Consider the following 16,010-nt stretch of genomic DNA (forward strand, 5'->3'; position numbering starts at 1 on the left):
GGCTGTGTTTCGCTTCTCGTGCTGTGCGACGTCGATAAATTCGGCTTGAAATGCACCCTGTGTGCAATTTCCCCCCCCATCCCGAGTCGAGAGATAAAGAACTGTGCAAGAAGGAATAGAGCAGTCTGCTTGGTGTGCATGAATTCTCTAGGACTGTTCCCTTGCTTATGCAGTATGTGAAATGAGAGGTCTGGGACTCCAATCACCACCACTGCTCTCCTGGAAAAGCTGAAATCTCTCCTTCCTTTGTTTCTTCAGATACTTACATGGCTGTGTTTCATCCCCCCCCCCAATTCGAGTTTGCAGGAAGCTGTTGGGCTGCCTTTCAAACAAACTTTCTGCTAGATCTGTGATTTGTTCTGAAGTCTGTCAGGCCTGTCTTGTACTAGTTCCCCAATCAAACATTTTGGTACCTGTAAGGGGGTGGGCTTACAGGGAACAGCCACCCCTCCTCAAATCCAGCTCTTCGAATGGCTCGGACAACAGCGGAGGGACAGGAGACAGGAAGGAGGAAGTGAGCGGAGCGGGCCAGGGCTCAGGCAGCATACAAGAGCCCTACCTGCAGCCTGTGATATCAGCAAGGAAGGAGGGGCCAGCAGAGAGTTCCAGCAGGGAAACAGCAGAGGGGTGTCCTTTCAAATTCAACCCGGAACTGAGGCGATCAGCGGCTCGCAGACGCAGGGGGAGGAGATTTAGGGGCCCCAAATCTCTGCTGGGAGAGGAGCCGAAAAGCGCCATTGGGAGAATCTGATAGTACTGAGTAGACATGTTTTCATGAAGCTCTTGCATTGTAAATAACTTTCACAACAAAAGTACTAAAGAGAAGATGGTTTGGAGTGTCGTTGCTCGAGGGTAGCCAGCAACCGCCCTGACAGTACCTAATGAAAAACCCACCTAAAATTAAATTGGTACAACGGCCACATCCAGCCATGAATTCACAGGATCATAGGGTGGGGAGGAACCTCCAACCCTCTGCAATGCAGGAATCACAGCTAAATATTCCGGAATGCAGGCGGATTCCACCGCAGACACAAAAGGGTACCTCAGCAAGCAGGGGTCGATGCAAAGGCTTCCATGAAGGTGGGAAATTTGGGCAGCTCTTGCATCAATAGCACCCTCTAAGAAGTGTCCTTATCACACATGGCCTTGAGGGTTTCTGGGCAGGATTGTAGTCATCTGAGATGGACACTGACACAGGGGCAGAGATAGGGCAATGTAGTAACTGTGAAGTATACATTTTAAAGATCAAAGAGAGTTCAAGGAATGCCTTCCTATTCCGACGGGTTGATTCATCCTCCTGTCCTGCAGGGACCTCTGTGCCTAAATCTCTGGAAGATCTTCAGCCCTCGCTCTTGGACCTATCAATAAAAGGGCTCATTACAGTGGGACGCCTCCCAGATGCGAAAAAAATACACATATTGCAATTTTGTCTGACCTCGGCGCCTGCACAATTTTATTTCAAAAGAGGAAACTTTCCTCCTCGAGATGAAGCAAGATTGTTTCGTTCAGCCCGGGCACCGAAATCCACCTCTGAGGGCCTTCAGGCAGTTCCCTCACTGCGAGAAGTAAGGTTACAGGGAACCAGGCAGAGGGCCTTCTTGGTGGTGGCACCCGTCCTGTAGAACTATTTGACTTTTTGTATGTGCTGGAAGCCGCCCAGAGTGGTTGGGGCAACCCAGCCAGATGGGTGGATGTCATTTGAAGCAAAATGGTGATGAAAGCTGTACTGATCCAATCAGGGCAAAGAAAGCCTTCTGTGCAAAGCAGACCCACAAAATCAAGTACCCTGGAGGAAAAGGGTTTGGATAAACGGAAACGTTAAACTAGCAGGGCCCACCCTGATCTAGCAGCAGATCTCCAGGGATCCAGGACAGAGTCCTTCCCAGCCCTCACTGGAGCTGCTGGGGTTTGGGTCTGGGACGTTCTGCATATAAAACAATGGGAGTTAAGTTAAGGCACGGCCAACTTGTCCCCTTGATTTCAATGGGGTCAAGGCATGGCCAACCGAAGCTCAATGAGCACATGACGCAACTCAGCTCCCTTATAGCCTGGCAATGGAGACATCGCTGTCTTTCCCAGTGGTGCCACTGAGGATCGAACCTGCGGCCTTCTGCAAGGCAAATCAGACACTCAACCCCTGAGCTACGATCCCTTCCCCAGCACAGCCTCCGCATGCAATTTGACATTGTGCTTAGACGGGTAGAGGATCAGGGCCCTTACTGGTGTCCTATTTCCTCCGGCTCCTTTTCCCTTTGCTCTCACTGCCGTCCAAAAGCGAGGAAAGAATCTGGTTGGAATGATGCCGCTTGGTTTTCACATTTGCGCGGAGAGGGGCGCCCAGGATCACGTCTTGTCCCGAGCCTGGTTCAACGGAAGACAAAGAATCTGAAAACAAAGGAAAGCCAGGGACAGGGAGACGCAGTCAGGCCTGGGGGCCAGATGTGGCCCTCAGGATCTCTCAATGCGGCCCTTGGGATTCTCCCCCAGGCCATGCCCCTCACTGGCCCCAATCTATCCCTTCCACAGGCACTAATGCCTGGCTGGAATGCACCTCTGAACTGTGGCAATGCCTCGATGAAGAGAGATGTGATGAGGCGGGAATTGGGAGAAAGAAACCTCTTTTGCACAGTTGCAGAAGCTTACTGTACTGAAGGTAAGCGTCATAGCCTTTGCATATCATCCACTTTTGCTTCTAGCCCTGCCCACCCTCTGCATGCAGTTTTCCCCGCCCCCCCCCCAGCAAGGGAATTATTATTATTATTATTGTTATTGTTATTGTTATTGTTATTATTAATCATTACTATTTATTAATTACATTTCTATACTGCCCTTTACCCAATGACTGGAAATAGGTTTGTATTTATTTATTAAATATCCCTTCTTTTTTTCCTGGCCTGGGACTCAAGGCAGCTTACACAAATTAAAACAAGGCAGAAAGCTAAAAACATATCCAAGATCACGCTTTAAAAAGTGATTAAGCTGTAACAGGATTAAAACAATAGGAAAAACAACTGTATTAAAATACAGATAACAAAAAGGGAAGCCCTTTCCTTAAAAAAACAGTCTAATCCCAAAGCCTGTCGGAATAAGACAGTCTTCACTTGTCCGTGGAAGAATAAGGAAGGGAGCCTGCCTGGCGCCTCTAGGGAGGGAGTTGCAGAGACTGTGAGCAGCCGCCGAGAAGTCTTGCTTACCGTGATCTGTAAGCTACTCAGGGAGCCTTTTTCTGATGGAAGAGCTGCATGAATATTATTCAATAAAAGGAGCCTCCTCTCTCCCCATAAGGCAAAGCTGAGCAGAACATTTCCCCATCACTCACCATGGATTCCAATCATATGCTCTAAAATCAACACCCTCTCTGCTAAAATCTTCAGGGCCTCCCGAAGCTGTTGGACACCTTCGCCCTACAAAGGAGAGGAGGAGGTCTGGGTTGCTGGAGGCAAGCCATTGTGGTTCATGCATTCAAGGGACACCCGTTACTTAGGGAAATTGCAACCACCCTGCTTAGGCTTCTTCCTTCCTTACTAAAACAGCCAACTTGTATCTGGACTGTACCACTGCAGGCAGGAGGGGGAGGCGTCACATGGTAGAAGATAAATAGATGGTCGATCATCTATATATCCAGGCACACTAGGGAGAAGGGAAGGCTGCCTTCGGTATACAGTGGTACCTCTACTTACGAATAACTCTACTTACGAATGGAGCTCCGTCCGCCATCTTGGATGCAGTTTAGATAGGATTTTTTCTACTTACGAATTTTTAGATAGGTTGCTTCTACTTACGAATTTTTTCTCCCAATGCATTCCTATGGGATTCGACTTACAAATTTTTTCGACTTACAAATGTGAGTTCGGAACGCATTAAATTCGTAAGTAGAGGTACCACTGTAGGTCTCTAGAATATGTCCTTAGGACTCACTCGTTCCCATCTGCACAACTCTCAGTTAACAATGGTTAATTAACAACTAGCAGCCTGAAACATGGCGTTGCATGGAAACTGCAGTTTTGCAAGGTTCCGTGTGTCATCTTGACTCAAAATGGCACTCAAATGCGTCCAAGCATAGCTGAAAACTTGTACACCCATGGTTCAAAATTTGGTCATGATATCTTAAGAAGCATCCAAATGCAAATGGAGATGTTCTTTTATTTCTTCATATTCTTTCAATTTTAGTGATAGCCAACAAGGTGTCTTCGATTCTAGTAGGGCTTTGCATTTTCCCCCAAACTTTATACAATGATTTCCTTATTATGTGGTTGTGGAATCCTTTGTGTATTTTTGCTTTCCCATACCTAATAATAATAATAAATTTTTATTTATACCCCGCCCTCCCCAGTCAAAAGCGGGCTCAGGACGGCTAACACCAATAAAATTACAATAAAACATAAAAAGCAATTAATTCAAATACAGATTAAAATACAATATTAAAATTTAAAATGCAGCCTCATTTTAAGTAGTCCATAAATCCAAGCCATGAGGGAGAAAAACACAGGGGTCAGACTAAGTCCAGCCCAAAGACCAGGCGGAACAGCTCTGTCTTGCAGGCCCTGCAGAAAGATGACAAATCCCACAGGGCCCTGGTCTCCTGTGAAAGAGCGTTCCACCAAGTTGGGGCCAATACTGAAAAGGCCCTGGCCCTAGTAGAGGCCAATATAGCCACCCTATGGCTCGGGATCTCCAGAGTATTGTTGTTTGTGGACCTTAAGGTCCTCCGTGGGGCATACCAGGAGAGGCGGTCCCGTAGGTACGAGGGTACCTACCTTACCTTAAGTAAGCATGCCTTGCCTGGCCTGGCCATTCTAGATCCTTACGTTTTCGGCCATTAAAACATATCTCTTTTGGGATCTACTTTAGCTGCAAGGCAAATCACGAGGACTTTGCATATGCAATACATAAAGGACCACAAGGCAAATCCTACGATATTAAGGAGCCTTCGCCAATGTGGTGCCCTCCGGAGGTCGGCTCCCATTGGCCACAGCCAGCACAGAGCAGTTGCGCAGCCTGATGGAAGTTGTAGTCCACAACATCTGGAGAGCATCAGGCTGGCGAAGGCAGATCTTAAATACCTACTAGCAAGGGAAGAGGGGAGAGTGTAGCAACAATAAAGAACTGGTTGTGCTCTTACATCTGCGCCTTTGTCTCCTTCGTCACCTTTTTTACCGGGTTCCCCCTAAAAAAATAAAGAACACCGGGAAAGAATGAGGAACAGAATGAGGAACAGAATCCCAGTCGCTAACTAGGGGTGTTTCAAACAATCTGTTTACTGAGCATTTAGCCTGATTTGTTTGCAAGGGGAACTGATGGTGTTGGGTGTTTGGGTTAGTTTTTACTTTGATTTGTTGGTGGGGAGGCTAGCAAGAGTTATCCTGCACTCCCAAACCAGCTTCCATTGCAACTGGATCCCACTGGAAAATAGTGATAGTTTACATCAGGGGTTCCCAAACTAAGGCCTGTGGGCCGGATGCAGCCCAATCACCTTCTAAATCCGGCCCACGGACGGTCCGGGAATCAGCATGTTTTTACATGAGTAGAATGTGTCCTTTTATTTAAAATGCATCTCTGGGTTATTTGTGGGGCCTGCCTGGTGTTTTTACATGAGTAGAATGTGTCCTTTTATTTAAAATGCATCTCCAGGTTATTTGTGGGGCATAGGAATTCGTTCATTTTTTCCCCAAAATATAGTCCGGCCCCCCACAAGGTCTGAGGGACAGTGGACCGGCCCCCTGCTGAAAAAGTTTGCTGACCCCTGGTTTACATGCATTGCTACAAGGGAACCCCTTGACTTTCATAGAACTTCTTTTGGAGCAAATGGTTGTGGGGGGCAGATTTTGCACAAGGGTAGCTGATACTAACTTGCTCCACCAGGAGGTAGTGATGATCACCAATTTGGATAGGTTTAAAAGAGGACTGGACAAATTCTAAGGTGGAGGGTAAGGGATAAGGTTATCTGTGGCTACTAGCCATGATGGCTATGCTCTGCTTCAATGGTTGGAAGATATTAGAAGTATGCTGGAGATACAGTGGAACCTCGGTTTATGAACACCTCGGTTTATGAATTTTCGGTTTATGAACACCGCGGACCCATCTGGAACGGATTAATTCATTTTCCATTACTTTCAATGGGAAAGTTCGCTTCAGTTTATGAACGCTTCAGTTTATGAACAGACTTCCGGAACCAATTACACCCATGCTTCAGTTTATGAACATTTCAGTTTAAGTACTCCGTGGACCCGTCTGGAACGGATTAATCCACTTTCCATTACTTTCAATGGGAAAGTTCGCTTCAGTTTATGAACGCTTCAGTTTATGAACAGACTTCCAGAACCAATTGTGTTCATAAACCGAGGTACCACTGTATAATGAGGCAGAGGGTACGTTTTATCATATGTGGTGGACTTGTAAAAGGGTAAAAGAGTATTGGGAAATGATATATAATGAATTGAAAAAAATGCTCAAAAGTACCTCCCCCCCCCCAAAAAAACCCCACACCAGAGTCCTTATTGTTGGGGATAATTCAGAGGGAAATTCCCAGGTGTCAAAAAAGACTATTTATGTATGCCACTACTGCGGCCCGTGTTTTGCCAGCTCAAAAGTGGAAAACGAGTGAAGTCCCAACCGAAGAAGAATGACAACTTAAACTAATGGAATAAGCGCAGCTTGCAGATTTAACATATGGAGTAAGAGAACAAGAAGAATATACGTTTAAAGAAGACTGGAAAATGTTTACTGGTTATATGGGTGAAAATTGTGTACATTTAAAAATGCTGGTAGCATTAAGATAAACTCAACAGTGTAAATGAGTTTTGATGGTATAACAATGGATTACTGAATGGCTTAGTTCATTTTTCAAAATATGTGCGATCAGAATGTTGGACTAGATGGGCCACTGGTCTGATCCAGCAAGGATGTTCTTAGGTTCTTATAATCCCCGATCATTGGTCATGCTGGCCGGGGCTGATGGAAGCCCAAAGTTCCCCATCCCTGATTTCCTTGCAGTTGCCAAGCACGGCCACCCAAATACATGAATGAAGGGAGCACCAGGCGATTGGCCATGCATGGACTTGAAGGTGAACTCACCCTTTCTCCTCGATCTCCTTTGGAGCCTTTTGATCCGGGCTGTCCAGGAGAACCAGGCATGCCCTGCGGGGAAGAAAGAGAAGCGGGTAGCCGCCGAGTGTAAGAATGCTTTGCTCCCATACAGTATCTTGTGCGGTGGAACGAGACCTTGATCTGGGAGCGGTTAGGGCTTCAGAAAAGGCAGCCCTCTGTTGAAAGGTACCTTCTGTTTGTTAGGCAAACCGGCCCCACATCTGATGTCGTGTGGGATATCAACGTGGGGCAGCTGGGCATGGTTCAGCCTGGTGGGCCAAAGGAGGGGAGGGAACCAGGGGCTGGAGGTTCCCAACCCCTGATATAGACCTTGGGCCTTTGGGAAGAAGAAGAAGAAGAAGAAGAAGAAGAAGAAGAAGAAGAAGAAGAAGAAGAAGAAGAAGAAGAAGAAGAAGAAGAAGAAGAAGAAGAGGAAGAAGAGGAGGAGGAGGAGGAGGAGGAGGAGGAGGAGGAGGAGGAGTTTGGATTTGATATCCCACTTTATCACTACCCGAAGGAGTCTCAAAGCGGCTAACATTCTCCTTTCCCTTCCTCCCCCACAATGGGAATGGGGGAAGGTGTGAGTAGGGCTGAGGGAGGAGAAATAAGGCGGTTAGAAGCTTGCCACTGTTTTCATCTGTGAGAGAGCTGGTTTGCCTACCTGCAGCCCAGGTGCGCCAGTAGGTCCCAGGGCCCCTTTGGGACCCGAAGATCCAGGAGGCCCTAGTTGGGGGGGAGAAAATAGATCGGAATATTAGGAGCTAGTCTGGATTATTGGCACAAGGAAGTATAGGATACAGCTTTACTTGAACAACCGGCATTCAGATTGAGTCCTTAGAGGCCAAAGCAAAAAAGATAAATTCTATTTTGGTATGGCATGGCTCTCCTTTTGCTCGTAAAAGACATTGGGCTATAGCCAATGCTAGCCGTACTCAGAGCAGACCCACTAAAATTGATGGGTACAACTACCTTAGGTCTATATTTTGGTATGAGCTTTCGTGTGCATGCACACTTATTCAGGTACAGCTCATACCAAAATATAAACTTAGTTGGTCTTTAAGGTGCTACTGAAGGAATTTTTTTATTTTGCTTCGACTCAGACCAACACGGCTACCTACCTGTACCTTAGGTCTATTCATCTCAGTGAACGAAATCTACTCTGAATGGAACATACAGTGGTACCTCGGGTTACAAACACTTCGGTTTACAGACTCCGCTAACCCGGAAGTAGTACCTCAGGTTAAGAACTTTACCTCAGGATGAGAACGGGAACCGTGTGGCGGCAGCGGGAGGCCCCATTAGCTAAAGTGGTGCTTCAGGTTAAGAACGGTTTCAGGTTAAGAACGGACCTCCGGAACGAATTAAGTTCGTAACCAGAGGTACCACTTTACAGTTAGATAGAACCCAAACCGCTATAAGAAGAGGAGAGCCAATGGCCTATCTAAGTTCAGCATCCTGTTCTCACAGTGGCCAAGCAGATGCCTCCATGGCAAACCCTCAAGCAGGACTTGAGCGCAAGAGCCGTCTCCCCTCCTGTAGGGGTATTCAGAAACATTGCTGCCTCCAGGTGTGAAGTCAGAGCATAGCCACCATGACTAGGAGCCATTGAAGAAAGCCAGCTTCCTGGATATTGTCCGCTAATACTTTACACATGGACAACAACACCCAGCTAACCCACTCGCATTCATTCCCCAAGATCTGCACAACCCACCCATTTTTATTTTTATTTTATTTTTTGCTATGGCCCTTGACCTTTCCCAGTTCCAGGATCTGAAGTTTGCAACTCCGGACGAGAAATTCTCTCCGTGTGACTTTTTTTTCGAACAAGGAAGCATTTAATTATTATTTTTTTAGAGTGTCTTCCTGGCGTGGAGCTGAAGTGCTTGGCAGAATGAGAACACTCATTTGAACATATCTACTTGTTATGCTGCATTGTTAAGGAGATGTGTCTCCTAATGGCTTTATCCCACTTAGGGAGTGTGTGGGTGGGTGGGGGATTATAATTTCTTCCAGACGCTGACTATTAATTACACTTGCAGTTCGAGGAGAGGGGGGGGCAGAGGAGGACTCCTTCCGAACTCAGCTTTTAATTGTTTCGGATGAAACCCCCACAAGCATCAGGCACCCACCAGGGCAATTGAATCAGCCTCCATAATTAATGCAGCCCTCATATATCAAAGTCAGGAATGAAATGAAATGAAGTCTAAATGGATGAATGTGGTAATAAGAATGGGGGGGACGGGATGGGGAACCTCTTGCGCTCTTGACGGGAGGTCATTTCTGAGTGCCTCTCATGCAAAACCATTTAAGACATTTCCCTTCTCCTTTAAATCAACATTTTTTTAAAAAAAAATGGAAGTGCACGCTCAAGTCTAATAGCTGGGATTCTTCATAGAATTGTAGAGTTGGAAGGGATCCCAAAAAGTAATCTAGTCCAACCTCCTGCAAAGCAGGAATCTCGGCTAAAGAATCCATGACAGCGCCTGGCTTCGTTGTTCCGGCTGCTGTCCCTTGTTGCTTCCCACTCCCTGAGCCCACCTCTTTCAACCAGATCTATTTACCTGGAAGTCCAACGGGCCCAGGTGCGCCACGAGGTCCAGGCAAACCAGCCAGGATGGTGTCAATCACGGTGGACGCCAGTTGTGGCTCCCCATCTGCATTAGAGAGAATCAAGGAGAGGAAACCGCTGTAACTGAGGAGCACGGGAATCTGGTGAACATTTCCCATCGTTTGGGGACATCGTGGTGATTTGGGGCTCGTCCCCACTTCCACTAGCCCCATGCGGTGGGGGGGGAGGGGCTCCAGCAGTTTTCTCCTTGTCTCGTTCCTTTCCCAGGAAAAACCTGGCCTTTAGCAATAAATCGGAACAAACAGCAATCTGCGGGGAAACCCCCGAATTGCCATTTGCTCCAACTGAGAGCTAAATAGAGGCTTCCCCGCTGGGGAAAGCAGCAGAACAAGAGGTACACCCTTTGTTAGCTGCCTTGAGCAAGTCAGTGAAACATTATTATAGTGGTACCTTGGTTCTCAAACGCCTTGGTACTCAAACAACTTGGAACCCAAACACTGCAAACCCGGAAGTAAGTGTTCCGGTTTATGAACTTTTTTCAGAAGCTGAACGTGCTCCATTTTGAGTGTTACGCTTCCGATTTGAGTGGCACACTTCCGTTTTGAGTGTTAAGCTGAGGTCTGTCTGTTTTTGCTATTTATTTTGCGTTTTTGTTTTTGCGGCTCTTTTTGTTTTGCTTTTGTGACTGTGTGGAACCCAGTTGAGCTACTGATTGATTGATTGATTGATTGTGTGACTGCAGTACATTGTTTGTTGCTTTCATTTTATGGATCAATGGTCTTGTTATATAGTAAAATTCATGTTAAATCCCTGTTTTAGGGGTTGCTTTTAATGCAAATCCATTTTGCCTTACTTTCTATGGGAAAGCGTGCCTTGGTTTTGGAACACTTTGGTTTGGGAACGGATTAAATTTGAGAGCCGAGGTACCACTGTACAAAAGGCTAATAATAATAATAATAGCTGGAAAGTAAAGTACAAAAACAGGTCTGTTAAAACAGAGGTAGGTTAAAAACAGTACAGCACTATTTAAAAGTGGGACCTAATCTAACTGCTTCAGTAATCAGCATGTATGGATGTTTCCCCACCCTTATTCTGGAAGGTCCATGTGAGCCTAAGAGATCATAGCTGCAACTTGCTCCAGAATGGAGCCTGCTTTCTTTACCACGGATGGCTGAAAATGTGACAGGCAATTGCTGACAGCAGGACGCTCTGGTGCACTGAAAGCATGCTGGATAGTCATAATCAGGCACACGCACACCCCAAAATACCCCAAATAGGCCTGTTCTTCCCATAATTGTTTTGGGAGTGTGTGTCGTCGGTAAGCAGGGCTCTACTTCCCTCTGCTGTTGGCAGTTTGGAATCCCATGTCACTGGTTTTTGGGAGTGCTGCATTATGCAAAGGAATCTTTTATGCATTAGGTCTCCATAGCTTGAAGAACCGGCGTTTCCAGCCAGGCTCAAGCAAAGGAACTTGCGCAAAAGCCAGGAACTTGCGCAAAAGCCAATAAACAAAACCGGCCAAGCTCCGATGTTTGCAAGGGCAAGGCCAGCATTTGATACAAGGCGGTATAGATCCCTGCAGGATCTGAACCAAGCACCATCTAGTTCAGGGTTTCCCGAACTCGGGTCTCCTGCTGTTTTGGACTAAGACTCCCATTATCTAGCAAGACCAGTGGCCAGGGATGATGGGAACTGTAGTCCAAAAACAGCTGGAGACCCAAGTTTGGGTAACCCTGATCTAGTCCAACATCCTGTTCCCCAAAGTGGCCAAGCAGATACTTACTGTGAAGCGCAGGCATCCCCAAACTTTGGCCCTCCAGATGTTTTGGACTACAATTCCCATCTTCCCCAACCACTGGTCCTGTTAGCTAGGGGTCATGGGAGTTGCAGGCCGAAACATCTGGGGAGCCGCAGTGTGGGGATGCCTGGTGAAGCGCATGAGCAGGATGTGAGGGCAAAAGCATTTCTCCACATTGCGGGTGTTCCAGCAAGTGGAATTCAAAGCTATCTTATCTCAAAAATATCTCATCCATGGCTGGAGGCAGCAACGCTTCTGAATACCAGTTGCTGGGAACCACAGGAAGGGAGAGGACTCTTGTGTTCGGATCCTGCTTGAAGGTTTGCCATGGGGTCATCTGGTTGGCCACTGTGAGAACAGGGTGCTGGGCTGGTCACTGGCCACTGGCCTGATCCAGCAGGCTCTTAAGTTCTTATGAGAGCGAGCTTGATGTGTCACGCTTGCTTTAGATATTTATTCTAAAAATGCACATTCCTAAATTCTCAAAAGAGACCCAAGGCAGCAAGCAAGCCCAAACATCACACTCTGTTGAACTATATTGCTATCCCTGTGCCAAGTCCCAATCATACTGTCACCAAACACCAAGCTAAGAATTAGTGCCTGAGCGTGCTTTCCGCCTCTCCTCCCTCCCAGGGTTGTGCCTCTTACATTTGTGAGCCTGAGAACAGGAGACCTCGCAGGGTCTTCTCACCGATCACTGTAAACCACTATGGGAACCTTTTGGGGATGACCAGTTCCAGCCAGCATGACCAGTGGCCAAGCACATTGTCCTAAAACATCTGGATGCAGCCAGATTGACCACTGCCCAAGGATGGAGAAATATGTCAGACTTTTCCCTTCACGTTTGGTTTAAGAAGTCCCTGCATATCACAATTTCAGAAAAAAGTTTTCTCCTTTGATGCATTTTTCATGAATGAACCACAACCATGAGTTCTTCTGAAAACTATTTTGATGTGAATGAACCACAACCATGAGTTCTTCTGAAAACTATTTTGATATGAATGAACCACAACCATGAGTTCTTCTGAAAACTATTTTGATATGAATGAACCACAACTATGAGTTCTTCTGAAAACTATTTTGATATGAATGAACCACAACCATGAGTTCTTCTGAAAACTATTTTGATATGGTGAAGTGATCAGGAGTTACCCTCTGTTAAAGCGGTTCTCGAAAGGTGTGGCGTGCCTCGCTGGGGTAGCAGGAAAGGACGGCAAGCGTGACAGGAAGATTTGAGGACAGTCAAAGAAACATTGAAACACTTCAGTGTGCAGTGGTACCTCGGGTTACAAACGCGTCGGGTTACAAATGCGTCAGGTTACAGACTCCGCTAACCTGGAACTAGTACCTTGGGTTAAGAACTTTACCTCAGGATGAGAACAGAAATCGCAGGACGGCGGCATGTCAGCAGCAGGAGGCCCCATTAGCTAAAGTGGTACCTCAGGTTAAAAACAGTTTCAGGTTAAGAATGGACCTCCAGAACGAATTAAGTTCTTAACCAGAGGTACCACTGTAGTAGAGTTGTCGTGGACTGTGGGGACACAGAAAAATTGTGGGAGACACCAGCTGGGGAACCCCCAAGGGAAGAAGAAGAAGAAGAAGAAGAAGAAGAAGAAGAAGAAGAAGAAGAAGAAGAAGAAGAAGAAGAAGAAGAAGAAGAAGAAGAAGAAGAAGAGTTTGGATTTGATATCCCGCTTTATCACTACCCGAAGGAGTCTCAAAGCGGCTAACATTCTCCTTTCCCTTCCTCCCCCACAACAAACACTCTGTGAGGTGAGTGGGGCTGAGAGACTTCAAAGAAGTGTGACTAGCCCAAGGTCACCCAGCAGCCGCATGTGGAGGAGCGGAGACACGAACCCGGTTCCCCAGATTACGAGTCTACCGCTCTTAACCACTACACCACACTGGCTGGTGGGAAGAAGACTTGGAGCCTGGGGAGGGGTGGGGGCCCAACAATGAGTGGTCAGGAGGAGAAGACGGGGAAAAGGAGGCATCAGAAGATGAGGAGGCAACAGGATTTAGTGAGCTGGGAGAGTCTGTGGCAGAGAGAAATCCAGAAGAAGAAGAAGAAGAAGAAGCTGCAGCAGGAGAGGAGGGAGACCAAAAAGCAGAGATGTGTCAGGCTGGTGAAAAAGCCAGGGTGTCTCCCCATCCTATGGCAACAAGCTCCCCTCCCCCTGGTCTCCCAGGACCAGAAGAGGTATGAAGAGGAAAGAGCAGAGACAGGCACACCAACAGAGTCTCAGATTGGGAAGGACCGGGGGGGGGGGGGGTTAGGCAGCGGTGGGAAGGTGGGGCTCTTCAACCTCTGCAACTGCCTCATAGGAGTAAGACCTACTGAGAAGAGTTGCTATGCTCATTAGGCCTGGCTCCCCTGAGCTGGCCTGGTTTATGCTAATAACAAGTTAACTTCGTGTTCTCCATGTGGTTTATTGCTGGCTTCCTGGCTATAGTATTGTATAGTATAGTATAGTAGAGTATAAAAATAAAAGGGACGCGGGCGGCGCTGTGGTCTAAACCACTAAGCCACTTGGGCTTGCCGATCAGAAGGTCAGCAGTTCGAGTCCTTGTAACGGAGTGAGCACCCATTGATCTGTCCCCGCTCTTTCCAACCTAGCAGTTTGAAAACACACCAGTGCAAGAAGATAAATAGGTACTGCTGTGGCAGGAGGGTAAATGGCGTTTCCGTGCACTCTGGTTTCTGTCACAGTGTCCCATTGCGCCAGAAGCAGTTTAGTCATGCTGGTCACATGAACCGGAAAGCTGTCTGTGGACAGACGCCGGCTCCCTCGACCTGAAGCGAGATGAGCGCTGCACCCCATAGTCAAGTTTGTCTGGACTTAACCATCCAGGGGTCCTTTACCTTTTTATAGTATAGTATTTTTATAAATAAGATTACCCAGCAAAAGCAAGCTCACATCTCTCATTGAGTCTGCATATAAACTTAAGGGACATATGTAAGAGTTTCATTTATCATTATACAGTGGTACCTTGGGTACCTACTTAATTGGTTCCAGGGTGCCATTCGCACCCCGAAAAATACTTAACCCGAGCGGCGATAGCACACGTGTGTGAAGTGCCGATAGAGCACTTCTCTGCATGCACGAAGCACGCAGAACGCTTCTGCGCATGCGCACGTGGTGGAACCTGGAAGCAAATACTTCCAGGTCCGCCGTGTACTTAACCTGAAAGTACGCACCCTGAAGCGTACTTAACCCGAGGTATGACTGTATTGGGAATGATTCATGTTCTAATGTAGCTGCATGGTTTTTATACTTTATGGATGTCCCATGATCATATTATAAAGTAGTTTTGTTTTATAAATCAAGCACTGCTAGGGGTTGTTTCCTGTTTTCCAATGTTCCTAAAGGTAAAGGTAAAGGGACCCCTGACTGTTAGGTCCAGTCATGGACGACTCTGGAGTTGCACGCTCATCTTGCTCTATAGGCCAAGGGAGCCAGCGTTTGTCCGCAGACATGTCATGTGGCCAGCATGACTAAGCCGCTTCTGGGGAACCAGAGCACCGCACGGAAACGGCATTTACCTTCCCGCTGGACTGGTACCTATTTATCTACTTGACGTGCTTTCGAACTGCTAGGTGGGCAGGAGCTGGGACCGAGCAACGGGAGCTCACTCCGTCGCAGGGATTCAAACCGCTGACCTTCTGATCAGCAAGCCCTAGGCTCTGTGGTTTAGACCACAGCGCCACCTGCGTCCCTAATGTATTTCCTAGCAATACAAAAAATTGGCATGAGCAAATTTTTATTCTGAAAGCGTGGCCCAGAGAAAAAGGTTTGAGGGCAACTGGGTTAAGCAGATGATAGGCTCCTGCGGCTCCTCTTTGAAATGGAAGGAGACCTACTTTCTTTCTCAGCGTTGGGCTGCAGCGAGTACAGAACTCCTTGCTGGAAGGTTAACGGGAAGCCAGGAGATGCTGGTGGTCCTGGGGGTCCGGGAGGGCCAGGAATGCCGGTTTCACCTGGATATCCCCTGGGTCCCGGAGGTCCAAGCAGCCCTGCGAACCGGAACAAAGAGAAGTCAGCAATTACCCAGGCATTTGTGAGACCGCTAGCACTGCATGCACTTGAGTTAGCAAGGTCCTGTTCCAGATGCCAAGGCATCACCCTGGAACACAAGGAGCACTGATTGAGAGCCTCTCCCCCAGCACTAAACCCGGCTGGACATGCGCTGCTGTTCCATCGCCAAGTCACAGCCACACCACAGCTGGAACATCAAGCACCATGTGTTTACATGCAAGTTCCAGGTGTTCCAGGAGGCAGTCATGGTGAATCAAGGAGCCAGAGATCCTCAGTGTGTCAGCTTTGAGCCTCGGACGGGAGTCCGAGTTGAGCTGGGGACCAGGAACAGTGACTACGAAGCCAGAAGTCAAGACCAGCGAGCAAGGGGAGAGCCACAACATAAATTTAAAGCGCATCCAACACACATTTAAAGCATATGGTTTCTACCAAAGAATCCTGGGAAGCTGTTGTTTGTTAAGGGTTCTTGGGAATGGTTGTTGTCGATTTCTACCCCACCCATCTGACTGGCTTGCCCCAG

At 47.3% G+C, this 16,010-nt stretch overlaps 1 protein-coding gene across 1 annotated transcript in view; it reads right to left on the minus strand.

Annotated features, from left to right (window-relative positions):
• Positions 1-2,227: 2,227 nt before the first annotated feature.
• Positions 2,228-16,010, minus strand: part of COL26A1 (collagen type XXVI alpha 1 chain) — a 103,989-nt gene continuing 90,206 nt past the window's right edge. The window contains exons 8-14 of the mRNA XM_060268578.1: positions 15,316-15,468; positions 9,647-9,740; positions 7,077-7,144; positions 5,492-5,502; positions 5,123-5,167; positions 3,320-3,404; positions 2,228-2,385 (exon numbers count right to left, since the gene is read on the minus strand). Of these exons, the coding sequence (XP_060124561.1) occupies positions 2,228-2,385; positions 3,320-3,404; positions 5,123-5,167; positions 5,492-5,502; positions 7,077-7,144; positions 9,647-9,740; positions 15,316-15,468 (614 nt within the window). The remainder of the gene's footprint in view (positions 2,386-3,319; positions 3,405-5,122; positions 5,168-5,491; positions 5,503-7,076; positions 7,145-9,646; positions 9,741-15,315; positions 15,469-16,010) is intronic.

This window comes from Zootoca vivipara, chromosome 15, assembly GCF_963506605.1.
Source record: "Zootoca vivipara chromosome 15, rZooViv1.1, whole genome shotgun sequence".
Classification (NCBI taxonomy): domain Eukaryota; kingdom Metazoa; phylum Chordata; class Lepidosauria; order Squamata; family Lacertidae; genus Zootoca; species Zootoca vivipara.